This window comes from Lycium ferocissimum, chromosome 1, assembly GCF_029784015.1.
Source record: "Lycium ferocissimum isolate CSIRO_LF1 chromosome 1, AGI_CSIRO_Lferr_CH_V1, whole genome shotgun sequence".
Classification (NCBI taxonomy): Eukaryota; Viridiplantae; Streptophyta; class Magnoliopsida; order Solanales; family Solanaceae; genus Lycium; species Lycium ferocissimum.
Window position 1 is genome coordinate 13,560,735 of NC_081342.1, and position 22,561 is coordinate 13,583,295.

At 36.7% G+C, this 22,561-nt stretch overlaps 1 protein-coding gene across 4 annotated transcripts in view; it reads right to left on the reverse strand.

Moving 5' to 3' along the window:
• The window catches only part of LOC132048961 (piezo-type mechanosensitive ion channel homolog), a 33,086-nt gene extending 19,005 nt beyond the window's left edge, over nucleotides 1–14,081 (reverse strand). For 3 of the 4 annotated variants that reach the window (XM_059439661.1, XM_059439657.1, XM_059439644.1), the window contains exons 1-8: nucleotides 13,720–14,081; nucleotides 9,258–9,338; nucleotides 8,678–8,834; nucleotides 8,381–8,538; nucleotides 7,332–7,488; nucleotides 6,789–6,975; nucleotides 1,735–1,850; nucleotides 1,128–1,212 (exon numbers count right to left, since the gene is read on the reverse strand). In XM_059439661.1, coding sequence (XP_059295644.1) covers nucleotides 1,128–1,212; nucleotides 1,735–1,850; nucleotides 6,789–6,975; nucleotides 7,332–7,488; nucleotides 8,381–8,538; nucleotides 8,678–8,834; nucleotides 9,258–9,338; nucleotides 13,720–13,768 — 990 coding nt within the window. In that variant the 5' untranslated portion in view covers nucleotides 13,769–14,081. The remainder of the gene's footprint in view (nucleotides 1–1,127; nucleotides 1,213–1,734; nucleotides 1,851–6,788; nucleotides 6,976–7,331; nucleotides 7,489–8,380; nucleotides 8,539–8,677; nucleotides 8,835–9,257; nucleotides 9,339–13,719) is intronic. The other variant, XM_059439650.1, reaches the window with a different exon arrangement.
• Between the last annotated feature and the right edge of the window lie 8,480 nt (nucleotides 14,082–22,561).

Consider the following 22,561-nt stretch of genomic DNA (forward strand, 5'->3'; position numbering starts at 1 on the left):
CTCAACTAGTTATCATACCACTGAGTGAAGTGGACAATATTAATTTAACGCATGCGCTCAACTGCTGGGTTAGAGCTCTCTCAACTAGTTATCTCGCTTTACAGTTGGGCGCTTTCAATAAGGACCAAGTAGCCTAGAGCCCAATATTTATAAAGAGTTGAGAAAAGACTAATAAGAAGGAAAAAGAGATACCTATTGAAAGGGAGAATGAAGTATGTATTAAGAGCATTCTGTTGAGCATCCCTACGTACTTTATGTTATTGCTTCATGCATCGGCCAGTGTCATAGGTAATTGAAAAGACTCTAAAGAAACTTCCTACGGAATTCACCAAATGGGGTTATAGAAAATTCCATTACATCAATTCGAAGGACGTTATATCTCCAACGAAATAGAGAATCTTGGGATGAAAAATCTTTGAGTTGTCAGCAAGGCACTATATGGAAAATGGTTATGGCGACTCACAGTTAAGGAGCACGCTCTATGGAGGGAAGTGATAGAAGATAAGGAGTTGTGCAAAAGGGTAGAGAACTAAAAATATCGCACTTCCAATTGGGGGTGAACTTTTGAGGAATTTTATAAAAGGATACGATGACTTTACCTGCAACATAACCTTCAAGATGAGGGGGAAGCTAAATCAGCTTAGGAGTCAGGTGATGTGGACAAGAGAAGTTGAAACTCAAATGTCTCGAACATTTACAGTATCTAAAGCCAAAAAGAGAGGAGTATAATAATAGATCCAGCATTTATAAGAGGGGACGTTCTTTGGGACATCGGGGCTAGGAGGAACGTTAAGAACTAGAAAGTAGCTGAATTCAAAGGCACGATTAAAATGCTTTACAAACAAAGTACATCACATGCTAGCTAGGATTCACGGAGATGGGATTGGAAGAAATGCTAATTACAAGCTCTTGGTGAGGGAAGAAATCAGGTTTCACGCACTCATCTAATCAGCTCGGATTTCAAGGGAACCATTTTCATGTTATCTGGACTGAAAGTCATCAGAATATCATTTATGTTGCAATCGATTATGGAGCATATAAGTTGCAACTACTTGGAGGCATTTTGGGAGATCAAAGAGGAAAAAGGAAAGACAGACCACAATTCATAGTCGTTTAAGAACATGTACCGGGAAGCCGTACGTGAAAAAGTTGATGGTGAAAATTCGGAAAACTGTCCTCTTCAACAAAACGTTAGTATGCCTCACACCAGATCTGCAATCACATTAGAATATATAAGTTTTGAGCAAGACTTCACATAATGTATCCATCAAGAAATTCAAACAATGGGAAACCTATAAAGGTGAAAGAAACTCTCCCTTTAATCATCAGCAAGGATTCACAACTAAAAGGAGGAAATGTAGTCAATGCTGTCAAAATATGATCTTCCAAAAATTTCTAGGAAGGGAAAACAAGATTTCTATTCCATCACTAGCCATAGCACGGATGCTATACGTATAAGGAATTAAAAAACTTTGGTAGGACTACTGCTTACTCGATCAATTTTGACACTGACCTTGTTGCAACTCAAGAACTTTCTCATGTGACATATATAACATAGGATCATCTTGTACAACAACATTGTTTCCCAAACACCCCAAAAAAAAAAAAAAAAAAGAAAGGCAAATGGCACTTTAAGGTAATTGTGTGCGCCAATTGGTGTAGCAAAGTTACTGAAAATAAGATAAACAAGTGCTCACAGATTAGATAGATAAATATAAACGCTGCAGCAGTCACCTGTGTTCACGCACGAAAAAGGAATGCCTTGAGGGAAGAAGCCGCTCAGTCAAGTTTCCTTCCCTCATGGTCATGATGAGATACATTTCCTCCAAATCACCTTCAATGAAAGAGATCTGCATATGATAAATAAACTCAGGTTGTTATCCACTCCAACTACCTGGACTGTTGATAATGAATGAGAAGGTGCACTTGTTTTAAGGAAAAAAAAAAAAAAAAGTAAGTGAGATTACAATTAGTCTAAATAAATAACATCAGATGAAAAGGGAAATCAAAAAACTATTCTAATGCAAACTTGTCACAGCTGGATCATTCAGAGGTTAGGCCAACTCAAAAATTCCTCCCTCTCAATCTTCCAAAAGAAACTAGTCCAGTGTCAAAGTCCTAGATAGTTCCATGTAATTAGAACGCCTGGAAGAATAGTCCCTTAAGAATGTCCAGATGATCCACCAAAGGAAATAGAGGATAGGCTTGAATAAAATAGGAAGAAAACAACTAATTGGATATGGAATACGAGAAGATGAAGGAGAAGAATCATAGAGCATGGCGCCAGAAAATAAGCTCTCGCTCTCTGCAGATTTATTCAACTTTGGCCTTGCTGCCGAGTACCGTTTCAGAAGATAATTTACGAGAACTTCAGGTATTTTAAAAGGCTCCAGATGGTTAGCAAAATTATGAAAAAAGTTCATATTTCTGCAGACCTTCATCAGTAAAATTCTCAGTAAACTAGGAGAATGTTTAGACTAGAGAGGAGAGGAAGCAGCGAGAGTTAGAAAGCTTAGGTTATCACAGATTTAGAGCTGAGCCAACTGATTCAGTAGTCTCCGTTTTTTTTTTTTTAAGGTAAAGTTTTATTAAAAAGCAGTATCAAGATGATACTGCGAGAAGTACAAAGAAAATGCAGGCTAGATTACATTAGAAACCTAAGTAGTCTAGCATGTCATCTAAATTCATCAGAACATTTCCATCTTTCCAATAGTACACGTTGTGCATACAACTATATTTCACGGACTGCAACTGCTCCTTTTTTCCTTCGAAACACCTCTTATTCCTTTGTATCCATATAGTCCAAGCTATGCTAAGAGGAATGGCACTCCATATCTTCTTTAGGGATGCATCTGGGCATGCAGCTTCCCAACAGACTTGTCCAATGAATGCCAAAGTTATCAATGAACATGGACCCCACCTGCCAGGTAAATTCACAATGCACAAAAATATGATTCACCGATTCGCAAGCTTTCTCACACAAGTAGCATCTGCTGCACATTTTCCAACCCCTTCTCTTCAGATTTTCTAGTGTTAGGCATGCTTCATGAGGTGCAAGCCAACCAAAGAAGGCAACTTTTGTTGGGACTGTGGTCTTCCAGATCATCCTCCAAGGCCAATTTTGCCTGTGCACTGGCTGAAAGGAATTTAGAATTTTATAGAAAGAGCTAACAGTAAAAGAACCTTTTTAACCCGCTTCCCAGCTTAGGCTATCTTCTCTATTTGGAACTAACCCAACTGATTGCATCTTCTGAATAAATAAATCAACTTCTTGCATTTCTCTGTCAAAGAGATTCCTTCTGAACTCGAAGTTCCATCCTGAATTAGTAAATATATCCGCTAAGAGGACTTCTGGATTATAGGCCAATCTGTACAAATTGGGAAATTGATTTTTTAGCAAACCACAACTACCCCAATTATCTTCCCAAAGTCTAATCATTTTTCCATTCCCGATCCTTAAAACAACGTACGTGTTGAATTCCTCCCAGAGATTACAAATATATCTCCAATCAGCAACTCCATATGGAGTCTTTACTGCTTTAGGTGCCCAAAAACCCTCTTGTCCATAAATCACCTCTACCACTTCTTTCCAGGGAACTTTTATCCCATCATTTAACCTCCATAGCCATTTACATAACAAACTTTGATTGTGAGCTCTGAGATTTCTAATTCCCAGACCCCCTTCCTTTTTATGTTTTGTCACGATGCTCCACTTTACTAGATGAAATTTCCTCCTTTCTGCATTGCCTTGCCACAAAAATTGCCTTCTGATTTTATCAACTTTCTTCTCAACACTGGCTGGAATAGGAATCAGAGACATTAGATATGTTGGGATGCCATCAAGGACACTATTTACCAATGTCAATCTGCCCCCAAAAGATAAGTATGCTTGCTTCCAAAGAGCCAACTTCTTTTTACACTTCTCTATCACTCCATCCATACGGATTTGTCTTTGAATTTTGCACCTAAAGGTAATCCCAAGTAACTGGTAGGAAACTTTTCACCTTTGCAGCCCATGATATTAGCCAGCACATTCACATGATTCAGTAGTCTCCCTCTCTCCCTATATTTCAACAGAGACTCTTCTTCAAACATAGATTCTCTAACTCCTACGAAGTTAGTTTATATGACCTCCAGCACAAGAACAAGATTGTCCCTGGGACACACAAAGCTGGACAAACAAGTTAGAATCTGCATGAGGTATTATGGTAGAGACTTAATGAAAATATTACAAGCTACTGATTCAGCTTCAGGTCTCTGTAAACGTTTGCAGATTAGATCCTAAGTTGTGCTGAGATCTCATGAAATTCATAAAATGTCCCATCCCAAATAGTTCTTTTCCCTTTATAACGTCCTCTCCAATAGTTTAAAATTTTCAATAAGATGGTACACACAACCAACTATGGAACTATAGTAGGCAAAACCCTGGGCCCGAGTGTCGCTGCCTTAGCCCATCAAAAGTTTGTAAAGTGCTTGGGCTAAGGAAAAGAATCTGAACTGCAGATGACAGTATTTGTATTAAGGTAATGAAAGTGCCCCTTTCTTCATGCTTTTTATAGTATTTTGCCATGGCTTTTTATACTGCTTTGAACTGTTTGTCCTTGTGCCGAGGGTCTACCAAAACGGCCTCTCTACCTACCAAGGTAGGGGTAAGGTCTACGTACACTCTACCCTCCCCAGACCCCACTTTGTGGGATTTCACTAGGTATGTTGTTGTTGTTGTTGTACAGTGCCCCTTTCTCTAATGCTTTAACTTTTAGATGATGTTGTCCACATATTTCAATAAATGGCATAAGAATAGCTCTCTATAAACTGCTTGTCTACTTTAATCAGCTTGGGAACCGCACCTCAAACCACGATAATTGAAACAGAATTTCTCTTAATAACCTCGTCACAATGTCAAAGGCTAATCAAAATATACATAAGCTATTGAACTTGAGGCTAGGCTATGATAGCTACACCATATCTTCCTTTAGAGAAAGTGAGAAAATGCAACCACCCTAAGGATTCTGCTCCAGGAAAATAAAGACCTCCAGGAAACTAGTTGCTCCTAGTTTGTGGAAGGCCTTTGTCAAGGTCTTCACGAAATTTGGAGAAGGCAGAGGAAGAAAGCTAAAAAATAGATAGTGAAGGCTTATATTGAAATATACGAGATTCACAACAACAAATACCCCAAAAATCCAATCTAATTGGGATCGGCTATATTTCCATTTAAACCCGTTCAACTCCAATGTTTTAAAAATAGGTTGTCCAGTTTCATAAAAAAAAAGTTTCAAAAAAATAGGTTGTCTAACACTAGAAGTTTTCTATTATTTTTATGGGCATATAAATCTCTATCAAGACTAAAAATCTTAGCTTAAATTGGTCCTCGAGTAAAAGTACCAACATGATTAAAACTTACTCCAAAATAATTGATAAGAAGGATCTTTTTCTTCCATATAGCTGTACTTTTTACTAAGTTTGCATGGATGCCTAAGAGATTGTAGGTCTTCTAAGATTCCTTCCATGTGATTTCACGTCTGTCCTGTCCCCTTTTAACAACTATAGAACATGGTTACACACCCAAGGACCGGTACATCTAGAGGCCGGCGTAGGATATGAGTAAACTATCTCAAGCGAAACTTTCACCTTCTGCTGAAACATGCAAGAGATGAGAGTACTCTAATCAAGAGAGGGTCCTCTGCAATGATTTGCGACTTGAAATTGATGACAGAAATCCCATAACTGTCAATTGTTTACAAAATGTGCAAAGTGGGTGCAAGAGATATTGAGTCAAAAGGTCCCTTCTCAAGTGCAGAAGAGGTTCCATCCAGCTGTTATCACAATAGTTGGAGATAAGTAGTTTTACTGGAAGGTTCATCTATATACAAGCTAATAGAGTAAAATGGTGATGATAATAAAGAACTTTGAACGAGAAAGAGAAGGAAGTTGAATGTCATATTTTTTAACAGAAGAAAAGAGAAGAAGACAGATTCTATAATATGCCAAACCCAAAGGTGGAAGAAGACAGTTCTGAAAGCCCATGAAATACGTATAGGCGTTGGTAAGTGAAGTGGCAGAAGGGGTAAGGATAAGGTTGAGAATTCCCCATGTAACAAACATTGGCTAGCCTACTGTATCTTAAAATCTGATCCATGATAAAGTAAAGATTTTGAAGAGCAATAAAATGGTTACACCAATGGATAATCTATATTTGCTTAGGCTGGTCAGATTTAATACTCTATTTCATCAAGTGTCTTGTAACAGTAATGTAACTTGTAGTACTCTATGACAAATACTACAGTTTGGGCCTTTGAACTCTTCCTTTCACCATAAAAACATACAAGTTCTTGAAAATAAAATCATAGCATCTTCAGTTCCTTGTAACTATTACAACTCAGCAAGAGCCTCGTTTCTCTCAAAAAAATCAGAAATGCACTCTTTCTATTTGGTTATACAAGGAATAAAGCACATTAAAGAAATGAAACATGCTAAAGATTACAACAGATGTGGCTAAGGTCAGTCAAGCTCCTCTTCATGCATATAGCAATAGGAATGCACACAAAAAGGAACTCAATGCCTCAATATCATAAGTTAATCCGAAGTCAGAGGAAGCACAAAAAGAATATGCAATCACGAAAGTAGCATTAGCCAATTATATAACCAATAGGAATGCACATAAAAAGGAACTCAATGCTTCAATATCATAAGTTACTCCGAAGTCACAGGAAGTACAAAGAGAATATGCAATCATGAAAGTAGCATTAGCCAATTGTATAACAGACTTTTAGTGTTGAAGATGTGAGTACCAAGTAGTAGTATGCCAAAAGAGAAAGGCCAGAACAAATTCTTTGCCAATCAGAGTTCGCTGATATTTTGTAGAGACCAATATAATCAGCTACTACATAGAACATCTGTGGAAATGGAATACGGAGCTGATAAAAATAAAGCAGGCAAATGTTGAAACCAGAATATAGCCAGAGTAGCTTCCACCCCCTACAAATTCATCAAAAGAAGAAAAATAAAACCCTTAGGATTTAGAAGCAAAAGGACAAAAGATGTTACTCCCTCTGTTTCAATTTGTTTGTCTAACCTTCCTTTTTAGCTTGTTTCAAAAGGAATGTCTCTTTCCTAATTTGGCAACTATTTAATTTCAACATTCCACATGGCATGTTTAAGACCACAAGATTAAAGGGTATTTTCGTACATTATTCATATCTTTAATTTAAGACCACAAGATTCAAAAGTCTTCTTTACTTTCTTAAACTCCGTGTCAAGTCAAACTAAGACAAACAAATTGAAACAGAGGGAGTAATACATATGAATATAAAAAGGATCATCAATACAATTACCTGAATAGACCTAAAAAGTTGCTTGTTAAAGACAAATCAACCAGGCCCACACAGCTACAAATGAAAAAGGGTAGAGAAAGCCAAGAGGGGTAGCTAATCCCGACAATCAACTGAACAGCAGGCAGAAATAAGCAAGAACTCACTCTAAGACGGGAACCTTCCATGCCAAACATAAGATGAATAAAGTCAATTTTGAAGGAGAGCATATTTCATCTTTCAGTAATTGCAAAATAATTGAAGCCCAACATACAGAAAAAGCTATTAATCAAAGCAAACACAACAGCAGCATTTCAAAACAAAAACGGGGAAAAAAATAAATTGCCGAAAAAAAAAAAAAAACAGATAGGAAATCCTGTTTAAACCCCAACCCCCTACCCCAAAAAAAAAAAAAAAAAACACAAAGTAAGCAACAGGCTGATAGCAAAATCAGCCACACTATGATGAAGAGATTCTATATAATTAACAAAAATACACAAGGATTATATCACTAAAGAAATATACACACTCTTTTACATACAACAGGACCTCCTTAAAATAAATTTGTTCATTTGTTCACAAAATGAGTAGCTAATAAAACTTAAGATAGGAAAAAGATCAGCTCCGTCAGTTTTTTATTTGTTGCATAATTGTCTTCAAGATGCTTGCAGTGAGAAATCATAATCCTAAGCGTGCATAATCTTTTTTAATAAGGTATATAATTTTATTAATGATGGGGAAGCCCCATATACAAGTCGTATACCAAAATGTAGAGAACCTACACCAAAATTTGGTTCTCCACAAAAGAAATCCAGTCTTCTATACAAATAAGGACCTCTTGGGTACACTAGAAGATTTGGTGTCATTCGTAAGGCATCATATTATGTTGCACATTATCACTTCGGTAATCGGAAGATTTCACGTTAATGAAAAATTTACCTCATCAAAAGAATAATATATATTCAACTTTCAACTTACTAATGTATGCAGAAAGTTTCCTAATTTTTTTTGCTTAACTTGTGAAAAGATTAGTAGCATTCAATTAGGTAGACTTATAGTTGACTTGAACTAACCAATATGTTCCAGAACTGATAAGACATGCTCCCAGCGGGAATTCTGCAGCTGAGCCAAGCGAAATCTGTTGCCGTTGATTTCAAATAAAGTAACACCAGCAGCTAATAGTTGCAGAACCAAGAGATAAATTACTACGGGGGACCTCCATGACTTCAGTCTGCAAAAGCATATATGACAATGTACTCAATAGATCACATCCCTATCCAGAATGTTGCATGAACATCACAAAAGGAAGAACGAGTTAATAACACTAGAGAAGAAATAAAAGGATGTGTATAAGAAAGGATGATTCTCACATCATCAATCCAATAAGTTTCATCCACCAGACATCAGCTAACTCCCGTTCCGCACCCAAAATAGCCCATACAATAAGAAAAACCACTTCCACAAGAATAGTGAGAACTGAAAATAAGAAAACAAACCACAACAGAACTGTCCCTTTGAAACGGAATCCTACAGAAATTAAAAACACGTGTGAGTTATCATATGATATGCATAAAAACGGGAGAGAGAGCGAGTGTGTGGGTGCGTGGGTGGGTGTTGGGGGGGGGGTCAGGAAGAGAGAGAGAGAGAGAGAGAGAGAGCACTTCATATTCTTAGATTTTATTTATGTATTCAAATAACAAATAAACATGGAAATACTAGTTTTACTTGTCAGACACTTCCGTGCCATGATCTAATTGGTCCATCCTTCAAAGGGGACCAGATACTGGTACAGAAAGTGAAACATAAAGCCTAATCTAGATTTTGTCAAAATACACTGAACAATAACCCAAAAAATAGAGATAGCATGAAGAGAAGGAAATTTCATCTTTGAAATGCATCCTTGATCAAAGTTAAAATTAGGAAAAGTGAATCTAACAAGAGCATGTTTACCTCTTTTTGGTGCAGTGAATCGCAAAAGAAGAGAAGACACCAAATTGACAAGAGAAATCAAACTCCAATTCAGTAAACCAGCTGCATGGAAACGGAAAAAATAAGGTAGGTTCAGGCATAGAAGAACCTGTGTCAGGTAGTTATAGAAGATTGCCCACAATAGGGACTTACGTTAAACCACAGTTGTAAATATTACAATCTGTACATTGGACTTTTCTCTATATTGTGTCAGATTTATCATTATGGAATTGACGCCAATAATGAGGTAATTTTATAAAAGAGAAAATTTCATTATGGGGGAATAGTAGAGTGTTACAATTGGGAGGACCAGTAGTCCTCAATACAAGAATAATCAGTGAAGAAGCCGACTGCTGTGTACCTGTTCTATATGGGCCTCGCCCACCCTTTGTCAAAGAAACTAGTTTGCTTATTATTGAAAAACAGAAATTGAAAAGACCCACAGACCCAAAACTATGTTTGACCTATATTTAGGATACCTCTCTTTTCAAACCATTTGTCGTAATTGACCATAGTTGACAATTCGCTTGCCCAATCTCTCTTCCTTCTTATCTTGATCCTTGGGGGGCGAAAATCTGATGTGCAATTTCTCCTTGTATTCAAAAGTTTTAATATCTTATGATCTTGTTGCTATCCAAACTTCCTCTACCTTTTTACTAACTTCAATCACAGAATACACAACCAGTAATTTGACATTACTTTTAGGCCAAAGGAAAAAATACAATTGTAAAATGCCAAGCATAGAATGAGATACTACTACTACTACTACTACAACAACAACAACAACAACAATAACTATGCCCAAACTCAAAACTAGTTGGTGTCAGAGTATGAGTCCTCAATATTCATTTCACTCCATTTAGACCAGTTTCGTTCCAATATTCCATAATTTGGGATTCTCTAACACCAGAGGAGCTCTACGTTTTATATTTGACAATACATATTTAACAGACAAAAAAGGTTCCTTAGCAGGTAGCAACCATGGATCTGAGGTAGTATACCATCACGACTATTTCACAATCCCAACTAGCTGGTATCGCTTATATGGATCTATATTTTCTTCGATTCCGTTATATTTTTCCCTAAGCCTACACAGACTACAAGAGATTGAGATCTTTTCAGAAAACTTCCTAATTTTAGGTTTACCTCGTCTACGAGCTTCAATCATCATCACCACACACCTACAAACTGCATTTTGATGTCTATATACAGGACATTGAGCAAACCATCTCAAGAACCCTTCTTTCTGTGCTACTTGCACTTCTGTTGCATGTGATCGTCTTTTATCTTGTCTAATTTGTCTAAGTTTGCATCACAAGCATAGACCGAAATACTTGGGATATTTTTAGGTTTCAAGATGTGGAAAGAACTGCATGAAGCAAAGACAAAGGAAATAGACAAATGCAATCTTTCCTCAATAACCAAATGACTTTCTGATAGAAACCAACAACACCTACAGAAAATAAATAAGTAAAGAACCTTAAATTCCAAATTCTTTTTCTTTCTTTTCCCAAATCAAGGTTAGCCTGAGAAGAATTCTTGATTTGAGCCCAACATCTCACCTAATGCTTAACGTACCAACCACAATTTTTTATTAGACAATAACAAATATCCATTTTTTGGGGTACAGGTAAAACCAACCAGTAGTGCTATAAGAGTTATCTGCTAAATTATAAATCTAGAAAGGAGCGAATACCCCAAGAGAATAACAAGACACTACTATGTGGATAAGAAAGAAATACTCCCTAGTCCCTTGAAAAGTCCACGCATGAGACAGCATCATTTCTAGCAAATTTCTAACGGAGAAGTGCATGTAAAACTTAACGAACCTATGGCTGAAACAACAGATAGCAAACATGCTTCTTCTCGTTCAAGATTTTAGGCACGACATTCTGCACAAGATAGGTATCATCGAGACAGAGAGCAAAACAAAAAAACTTTAAGAAATAGATTTTCTTTTCTTCTTTTTTTTTTTTTTTTTTTTTTGATAAGTAATGATACTTTATAAATGGTATAACAGCAGTATGACAGTGCGTTCAATATTACAAAATGTGTAAAGCCCCAATTTTATTTAACATGGAATGTACATCATTTACCAAACAGATTTTCTCATTATGCAATTTATTTTCTAAATTATGCACTAAAACATTCCAAATGTAAGGGGGCATTATGAGAACTTGGATGCGCACTTTATCCATCTCCTTTTTTTTTTTTGGGCACAATTTAGACTCTTCCAAAAGATTGAGGTTTTTGCTCCAAATCTCAATCTTTTGGAAGAGACTAAATTGCAAATGATGGATACAGTTTGCATCCAACTTGTTTTTGGTAGGTAGGCAAAATCCAAGTTATATCAAACAAACTCTAAAAATTCCCAAAATCGAAAGGTCTATAATTCCTTACTCAAGTTCTAAAGAACTATTTGACGCTCCCCATGGTTTACTAAAAGGGCGTGGATATTTTCATTCATACGGGGTGTCATGAACCAAAAGTGCAAGACTGATGATAAACTCGGATAGGATGAGATTGTGTGCACTGAAAACCCACATACATAGGAATACGTATACACATATAAAATTAAGTGAAGGCGTGTATTTGCAATTCTTTTAGCTATTCCAGATATTTTCAAGCCACCACCACTGACAAAACTTGGTTAAAGAACCCTGACAAAGGCATCAGGCAGTCACTGTACCTGCACCATACCGCAATGGAAGCCAACGACTTTCAAAAATCACACTACCGAGAGATACTTATACCATATTGGTTGAAACCATAGATTATCGTATGGGTAGAAACTACCAATGTGTTTATACTTTATACACTGCACAAGAGTTCTACTTATAGGCTCTAAATAATTGAGTTGACAAAAATATCCACAGTATTGCATCTAAGTAACTAACGTCAGATAACTTCTACACAATTTAAAGCACTTGAGGGTATACAAATGTTCCTGATGAGGCACTTACTATGATAGTTTGTTAGGTATGTTGTTCGTGATTCATAAAACTAGCTTGTGGGTAAACAAAGTTGTCACTCATAAATATTTTTAACACATTAATATCATGAATTTGCTATAGTAGCCTCAATTTCTTATTGGAGTTGCAAGACAAAACTCCAAATGGTCATGCTAAGTTCTTAGAGTAGGAGAACTGAAGAACTGCTTACTCTTTTTTTGGCAACCTAAGAACTGCTTACTCTCTACAAGGGCTATGCTTGTGATACATCAAGTGTGATCAATGCCATTCAAAAAGAAACACATCTAGTGTGATCAATATGCCCAAAAGTTCAGATTTTGAGGCCTTAGGAGAATTATAATGCTCTAGGGTGACTAATTGAGCAGACGGGGTCGAAATGCATTTTGTTCTTTGTATTCAATAAGTATTGCATGACCGAATAATTCAAGGAAGGGCGGACTGCGGGGAGGATCCTTTTAAGTAGATGACTCGTCGGGCGGTTGGAGCGGGACTTCTTGGGAAAAAGAATTTCAATAAGTTTGTTTTCTGAAGGAGTTGTCATTTTCTATCAGGAACGCTATGTCAGCTTCTGTAAATCTTATTCAGTCTTCTGAACAATAAATGTTAACATGTTCAAGCTTCAATAACTTCTTTTCTAAGGGGGCGAGCTGTGGAGCAACGGAAGATTTGCTCCTAGCAACGGAAGGAGACAGTACATTCTCAAAAAAAAAAGTTTCATTCTCAAAAAAGATTTGCTCCTTTAGTGGGTTTGAGGCATGGAAAAGCCTCTTTGCTGAAAGCACTGGTAAGGCTACAGTATACCTCCATTCTTCTCCTAACCCTGCACCAGTAAACCCCTTAGTCACTTCACTTCTAAGATGCATGACTTGAATATCCTGTAAGTTCTCAAAAGGTAGCGTGAAATCTTAGAAACATTACACACTGTGTTGAAACCTATGTTGCTCGGACTCTCCAAAAGTGTTGCCGAACCCATGTCAAATACTCTAAAAATGCACTACTTTTGGACGATCCGACACACACCCCATAGCATTTTTGAAGAGTCCGAGCAACGCAGCTTGAAAGTTCTACACAATATGCTCTAATGTTGCGCGGGTAATTTTAACCTTCAAACAGCAAACACATAGACCATGATAAACTTGAATTTCGCAAGCCTAACGTAACAGTAGTACTTCAAATACCATTCAAGATCACTTGATGATAGATCACAGTCTTCAAAAGTCAACATCTTCCAACTGATGATTTTAGAAAACACTATATTGACATTATTTCAAGACTATGAAGCATGAACCAATGTTGGGTCAACGTCATCCAACTATAATTGAGTGTTCTTTAAGATAACACATCACTTAGGTACTTTTGCCAAGAATCTTGAATAAATATTCAATAAAGAGATACACTTTACTAATTCTTTACCTGATAACAGCAGAATCTTGAATAAATATTCAACAAAGACACAAATTTTAATTGTGTACCTGATAAAAGGAGAAATGGCAGCACAAAACCACGAATAAAACTTCCCATAATCAGCTCTTTTTTCTCAATTCATCCACATTACTTTTCCCAATTAAAAACTCAATCTTGGTGAAGAAGTAAAGCCTCAGATCAAAAATTAATTAGAGAAGAACCCCATCAAGAAGATATTTGGGGTTTCTCTTATCAATAAAGTAGTGTAATTATATGTAATTATAGAGTTCCCATTGGATCGGTTTAACAGTAGGAAATTGACCAATGGGGTTGTTCCAGTTTAAGCCACAAGAGAGAGTTCTACAACAAAAAGATCTTGAAATAATTAATTCCAGTTTACACCTTAAAAAAACATAAATATGAGAAAGAATTGCTTTTGCCTCTGTTTTGTGAGAATTAATTTTTGTGGTTTTCCTTTGGTAAGAAATAAACTAAAATACTTGGTGAAATTAATAAATAAGTAATGACAAAAAAAATTAAAAAATCCACTAAGGGTATTTAACAAATAGAATTTTTTTGAAAAAGAAAATAGCAGAGCAACACGTCCATAAAAAATTAAAAAAAAAAAAAACTAATGGGAAATGGTAATTAATTGGACGCTAGGAAAGTGTATATTTTAGAAAATATTTTGAAAATGATTAGAAATAACTTTGTAGGAAGGAGTAACACTATAGTATGATTATGAGGGGTAAACTTCACATATATTCATTTTTCAATTTCGGTAATTAAATGATAGTCACTGTCATAAAATTTTAAATTTCACAAACGCATAGACACCAATGAAATTGAACTCTATGACATTGACTAATTTTCACAAACATAACTAAGTGAGCGCCTTTCATAGTTGTTCCTTTCTACACACCATAGGACCACACATGCTTACAAAAACAAAAGCAGAAACACACAAAACTCCTCGATCAAACTTGCATTTTCGACACTATTAGCGTTATATGTTACACTTCAATTTAATATTTAATTAATATGCATTTTCTATGTTCTAATTTGCTATTTACGTCTAGCCTAGGCTCCTAATGGAATACGTTTTGAAAGTGGAATGAAACGGCATCGTTTCAAGATGTGACAACAACAATAATAACATACTCAATGTAATCTAAGAGCATGCTAAGGGAAAACGTCAATTTGATGAGTTGCTGAATATTTCTCCAAATTTTGTTCTCTAGCTGACTTAATTATTGAGACAATTTCAACATACTCAGACAATCAACTAAAAAATGCTTCAGTTGAAGAGCTTATTTGTTGGAATTATTATTGTAATTGACATTGTTCAGTTTTGTGGATATTTAATTCAACTTGTCACTCAAGCAAGGTTCGACTATTCACCAAAATTGAATGTCTCACCAGTGAGTTAGTGACCTTGAGGACAACGTCAATTTTAAGCTGAAATGATTGTCATAAGGCTTAAGTCATCCGCCGCCACCTAAACTTGTCCACAGATTCCATTTAAACACATCAACTCAGACTTGTCTTTGAGCAAGGTTCAACTATTTACCAAAATTGAATGTCTCACCAGTGAGTTAGTGACCTTGAGGACAACGTCAATTTTAAGCTGAAATGATTGTCATGAGGCTTAAGTCATCCGCCGCCACCTCAACACAGACCAGAACTTCTGATTGAACACCTCTAATACTTAATATTGATACCTATTTGACACTTTTTTGACAATAAGCCAAAAGTATAAAATGACTCGCTGTGACATGGCAAAGTGACGAATTAAACGATGACACGTGGCATTTGGATCCAAAAAGTTAGTATTAAAAATTTAATTGTAAAAAAGAGAAAAAAGGAATTCTTTTAAAAACCGCTTTAACTAATTAAGAAAAGTATTTTAGTTATAAAACAAAATAAAAAACTATTTTCGAAAAAAACCCCGCCCAAACCCACCTCCCTCTCCTTTACGATCCGAAACTACTTAGCCCTTTTACGTAGTTGCAACAATCATTTTACCGTTCCTCATCCAAATTCTCAGTTGTAACCTTCTTCTCCATCCCATTTTTCATTGGTACAAGGAAGAAGAATGAAGCTTCACCTGAAAAAACTAATGAATTCCTATCAATCTTGCTGGAAAGATGAAGTTATGCCAGAATTTTTTGAGTCCCATATCTGATTTTCTTTTTCTATTAGAGAACTTTTCTTTTCTTCTTAACAATCAATTTTACTTAATTGATGCGATTCATTATCGTTAGATTACACATATATATAAACGTTGGGATGAACACGGAAAAAATGAAACTTCACCAGAAATATTATGTACTCAAATCGGATTTTTTCATTTACTAGGAGAGAAAACACGGGAATTGGGTTGAGTTTAAAAGTATAATTGGTGTGTTTTGTAGCTATTGTAATGGTGGTAGCGGTGGAGCCAAGTTGTCACGCCCCGAACCATGGCCTAGGTGTAACATGGCACTCGGTGCCTTACTGCGGTGCCTTGCTGCATGTGACCAAGCGAATCACATGGCTTGCTGAATCAACATAGGACATGTACTAATGTGAAATATAATATAAGTTAAACATAAAGGATTTTAGTAAAGCATATGATTCAATATTCATAAGTCTGAAAATATTGTTATATCATGAATGCGAAATATAGTCTGAACATAATAATGTAGCCAACGAGGATAACCCAACTACATACCTGCCATGACATGACTAACCTAGTCTATGAAACTTCTGAAACATGCGTCTTGCCTTTTGTACCTACTGTGTTGCATAAGGGAACTGGTACTCAACCAGGTCCCTCATATATTGTGTTTGGTGGACGCATAGCCTGCATCAATTGGTATCAGAGCAAGTTCTTTCTAAAAGGTTAACAGCTAAAAAAGATCCTCTTCATGGCTAGCTCGTCAAACCAAACGAAGGGTGAGTGTATCTCAAAACTACCAAGATTCAATGCAGAACACTATGACTGGTGGAAGGCTAAAATGGAAGAATTCACACTACAAGAAAGTATAAAAATGACAACAAAAAATTTAATATTTGGCAACAGCTTAGTTTATTATTGGCAAATGAACATTTTTGTTGCCAAAAAGAATTTAATTTTGTTGCCATAGTATTGATTATTGTTGCAAAAAGTACTTTTTAGCAACAAGAAAAGGTTGTTGCACGTTGTTGCAATAACAGCTGTTGGGAAAAGTCTATGCAATAAAAAAAAATTGTTGCCAAAAGTACTTTTTGCAACAATAATCAGTCCATGGCAACAAAATTATTAATTTTGTTGTCAAATATATTTTTTCTTGTCGTGTCATCACTGCTGAGGACCCAGAGCTATGGGACATTATCTCCGCTGGCCTTCTTACTCTTGCACTAGATAGCTATACCCTGCAAAAGGATAAAAAAGCTAAAAGGATTCTTTTTCCAAGCATCGGATTAGGTCAATACAACTTAGTTGCCTTTTGTAAGACAACGAAAGGATATCACAGGAGGCTCAAAAGTGCGCTGATGGATTTGACAAGTTCAGTACAAAGTTCAAACTTCTCAAGATAAATGACAAAACCGTGCAAGATCCAAAAAGGAGAAAGTTGAAAGAAGAAGAGAGTCTGAACCATAAAGCAGTTGCTGGAAGTAACTCAAGTGAGAAGGAGTCTGAATTGGAAAATTTAAATCAAGGACGCAAAAAGAAAGCTCGAAGGAATAGTCAGTCTCGAAAATAAAACTCAGAAAAATCAAGAGAACAACGCTGTTGTTTCAAGTGTGGGAAACCTGGCCATGTTATTAGAACTTGTCCTTCTCACAAGAAGAGTGCCTGGAAGGATATCTTCGGCAATCTAAAGATGGGAACGTCCAAAGCAAAGCGTTCATGATAGATGATAATGAGGCTTCTGAAAATGAATCAACGTGTGCACTCATGGTCAGATCTGACTCGGATAGTGAAGATGAAGATCTTTGAGGTAAACTTTTTTGAAGTTCAAAAGAACTTAAAAAATTACTTTCAAATAAAGTTGATGTCCTTGGCAAATAGTCTAATCGATGCTTTTCATAGTCTTGTTAAAGAAAAGAGTTCTCTGTATGAGGAAATCAATGGTTTGGAACTTGAAAGAGATGATATGAGAGCATCCATTGCAGCTCTTGAAAATCAAATTGGTTAAGTAACAAGAGAAAACTCCCTGTTAAAGAATCAAAAGAAGCAATGGATGAATACTCCAAAAGAAAATGAAGAAGCTTGTGAGGCTCAACTTAAATTGGAAAATGAGCTTCAGAAATTCAAAGTGAAGTCCACCTCTGAGCTAGAAAAAAATAGGCAACTACAGGAGGATCTAAAAGGGGTTAGGATTTCTCTGGACAAATCTCTTTGGTGGTCTAGTCAATAGATATGATAGGCCTCCCTACATTCATGATTGGATTGTGAAGGTAAGAAGAATTGACGTTCAGGATGATAAAACTCCTAACAACCCTGTTAAAAATTGATGCGAAGAGGGGAAATTGTTTGAATACATACAATGTTTGGAGAAATTGCCATAGGATGCCTTCAGAATTAGACATCAGTATCTTCAGAAAAGGAAACTCAAAATAGAGGGACCTGGTCCCTGGATAAAGAAGAAGGTGTTGCTTGCATGGGAAAAGAGGGATCTGATTCATCGTTTTGTCATGATAGGGGACACAAATTAGTTTCGGTTCCTAAGTCTGGTAAATAATTCTGCCAAAAGGCTTGAGTGAGACGAGGCAGTCAAAAGAGATACTCTCAGTGTGGCTTAAATATTAGACGGCTCCGAACAAAAATAAATCAAGTTTTAGTTCTCACTCAAGACCTACCAAAATGAGTGTGTTTTTTGGATTGTGGCAAAACTGGCTCTAGACTCTCCCATATATGAGAAACTTGTTGTGCTCCCTCGAAAGGTTCCTCTATATGATTGGAAATGACAAAAGTTAATGTATACACACAGGGCAATATTAGGATGATTAAAGTATTGGAGAGTTTGCTTTTCTCAGAGTTCATGCCTGATACTCGTTTGTTAAAGAACCTGGTTCCCTAGACTCAGGTTAGTAGTTCTTCAGTACTGATATGTCTTTAAATTGCCAAAGGGTGCCATGTCATTAAATTTTTCCCTTATATCAACCCTGCTGATCCAAAATGCCTCATCTATCTGAACCAACCCAATTGATAAAGAAAATTTCTCCCAGCCAATCATAATTGGTTCGTCACTGACTTTCCTTAACTAAAAGGCTTCTTTTCCCTTTCTCTCTTGAACTCTCCGACTATCCTCTCTTTAGAACTCATAGTGAAGAACTCTGGGCTTCCACCTCTTTCTCTCTTGGTTTAATCATGTCTAAAAATGAATTTTCGACCATGCCTGAAATAAAGATTGCTCTCTCACCCTCTAAAAGCTCAATCCTATCAGACCCAGAACCTCAATCCTCTCCCTAAAAAATCCTTATTTCGTCGAATCAAGATCCTTCTATCACTCCCTCGAAACCCAAAATTCTAGACTCCTGTAGGACTTGCAAGAATCAGATTCCCAAAAAAATTGTATCCTCTTCTAAAAATTCCCCTTCTAAACCTACTATGACTATCGTGGAAGCTCTTCAATACATCAAGGACTTCGAAGAAAATGAAGAAAAAGTTAAGGACACTGAGGATCAAGTCAGTGCAAAGGAATATATCTCTGCTGATAGAAATGAAATCTCTGAGAATAGTGGAGAAATCCTCCACAATCTTGGAAGTTAGTTCCTTCAAACAGGGTAAAACCATAGCTAATGTTGTGGAGAAGGGAATAGAGAGTGGGATGTGTTGTGATGATGTCCACTGGTGGAAAAAGGCAACGGTGGAAGTTAGAAAGAAAAATTGTCAAGAGGGAAACCTACAAAGGAATCTGGTCTCTCTACTCAAGGAAGGCAAAGGAGACTAGAGGGAAGAAGAGAACAAGGCTGCTGAGAAAAAGGCTTATTGACGAGGGAATTGATCTACTGAAGAATATCATGGTTTCTGAAGTCGAGAGAAAGAAAGAGAAAAATCCTACTCAAGGGAAAAGAAATTCCAAGGAAAGAAGAAATGAAAAAAAGAAAGCATATGAGGATAAGGAAATCAAGGCAGTTGAGGAGGATGAAAGGGAGGAGGATACACAATCAAAAGAAAATGGGAGATCCTCATCTTCTATAAAAGGGAAAGTCAGTTCAAAAGGAGTAACTGATTACTCTGCAAAAAGACGAGGGCTCAGAGAATTAGAACTGCATAGGCAAGAAAATCCGAGGAAGCAAAAAATGCTACTTGGGAGAGTATTTGATGAAAAGATCACTGAGTATAATGGGATGAATGAATTAGTTGAGATCATCGAGTTCCAACAGTGGAGTCATCTTTTTGTTGCTCCGCGACCAAAAGTGTTTGGCAGAGAAGTAAGGGAATTTTATGCAAACATCTGCTATTCTGATGACTACACCACCTTGATATCTAATGTGAATGGATCTGAGATTGAATTGGATGAATTCAGGCTGAGTAATATCCTCGATGTACCTACCGACGGAATGAAGTCTGTAGAGGGAAAAACCACTCAAGCTTTCAAGGACTTGACTGTCAAGCTCGAAGGAACAACCACTGGAGAATGGCTCTTCAAAAAACAACTCAAGCCTGAATATTAGCTTATGTTCGAGCTTGTTAACAAAGTGTTGCTGCCAATAACTGAGGGGAGAACTAAAGCTTTCATCACCGACCTGTATCTTCTTGAAGCCCTAGCAAATTATCAATCTGTTAGCTTGCCGACTCTAATGATCGAGCACATGATTAAGGTCGTACATACCAACAAGGGTAGACATGGTCTTCTTTATGGTTTCTTCTTAACAAAGATCTTTGAACACTTTAGAGTGGCAACTGGAAAGGCTAGAAAGGGAACCCAGAAGCAGATGGTCACAATAACCATAGTAGAGGATTGCGAGTGTATACCCAAGAGGGGTAGGGTTGGAACTACTTCGACTATTTTAAGTCTAATTGATGCTCAAGAAAAAGCAATTGCTGAAATTGCTAGGCTATGAGCTGAAAATGTTCTCTTGAAGACTCAGTTGCTTAAGGAACCTGATCACTGCGTTAAACAACAAGCTGCAAACATAAGGCTGAAGGCTGAAAATGAACAGTTGAAACAACAGATTGATCAGATCAAAGATCAGCTAGTCAGTGATCAGCGGGCAGCCAGCTTACGATTGGAGAATCTTATCAAAGCCTCTGCCTCTTAGCCCTATTAATTCCATGATCTCTAAATCTCCATGCTTACATCTTTCTCCTGCTGACTCAATATCTTAAAGTTTCCTTTTGTGATATTCTTAATTGACACAGGCTCTCTCTAGTGTTTTAATTATCATATGTTGTATCTGGAAAACTACAATTTATGTTGCTTTAAACTATCATTAACAATGGCTCACTCTGGCATTTTCTCAAATTAAAGGAGCTAATCCTCTGCTTGTTTTATCTCTTGCTTAGAATGTGTTGTCATTTTGGCACTGGGATAATGCGCCTGGGCTTCTTTTATGAGAGGGCATCACTGAAATCTTTTTGATAATGCCAAAAGGGAGAAGATATGTTGTACTAAAATTGAAAGGATCTCCAGTTCGCAGAGAAATGTGTTGCGTATGTTGCTAACATGTTGCAGGTGCCTTAAAAATGATGGTCTACTTCGAAGGGGGAATAAGTGGAAATCTAGTTCTCAGGAGGAACATTGTCTATGAGTTTGTCATCATCAAAAAAGGGAAAATTAATAGTTTCAAGTGCATTCGTGTTTTGATAATTGTCAAACTGAAGACCTGATCTGTGATCTGCGCTCTTTGCACCTTGCACTATCGGCAGAGATAGCTGTAAAGCTGTGCCACTTACCGCACACAAGTACAACAGTGAGTTGGCCCATGCTTTAGGTCAAAATTAAAAAGTGGTCTCTTTTAGCCCTACATGCTCTCATTATATATACAACAAGATGACAACATATTTGGTAGACTTGAAAACCTAATTTAAATCGTGCAAAGCTGCCGAGACAAGTTCTCAAGATCTCCCGAGAACAAAGTCACCTACAAGTTGAAGAACCTGATCTAGACACAAGATTTATTCTAAGTTCTTTATATTATTGTGAGTCTTTGTTCGTTTGTGCTTAAATTGTAAACATACTCTTCTTTTTAAAGGAAGTTGTTTGTAGGTAGATCAAAAGTCTCAAAGGGTGCTTGTTGGAAGTGTGTTTCCTCAAGCTGTTAAGTGGTACATTAGGCTAGGATTAGTCTAAGTGTATTAGTGTCCTTAGGTAGAGTTAGCTAAGTGGAGTTGCTTACAATCGGAGTATTGCAAGGGTTGAGGGACTATAGAAGTTAGTTCCTAGGCTACATAAGCGTTATTGTAAGGGTGAAGGATTATGTGAGTTAGTTCCTAGCTTACGATAGAGTTGTAACCTGAAGTTGCTTGGTGTAGTAGAGTTGAAATCCTACTTGGGTAGGTCGTGATTTTCAATCCCCTGAGCAAGGAGTTTTTCACGGTAATATCTTGCCTTCTGTACTTACTGTGTTGCATAAGGGAACTGATACTCAACCAGGTCCCTCATATATTGTGTTCGGTAGACTGATACGCTCAAATTACACCTTTAATTAGCGTAAAGCGGACGATGTCAAATATAATAACCCAACTAGGTTGGGGTCGAATCCCACAGGGAATATGGTGTGAAGAGGTTACTAAAGTTGTGGAATACTTAATTTAGGTCTAATGTCTTAATCCGATGATATTTGTAAAAGTGGGTTGTTTATGACTAATAACTAACTAATTTCTTTGGATTGTAATTTATGGTAAAAGAAACCAAAGTTGTGTCCCTTTTAGATAAGGTGTATGATCATGAGTATTGATCTTAATATACTTCTAATGGATCATTATATAAATGC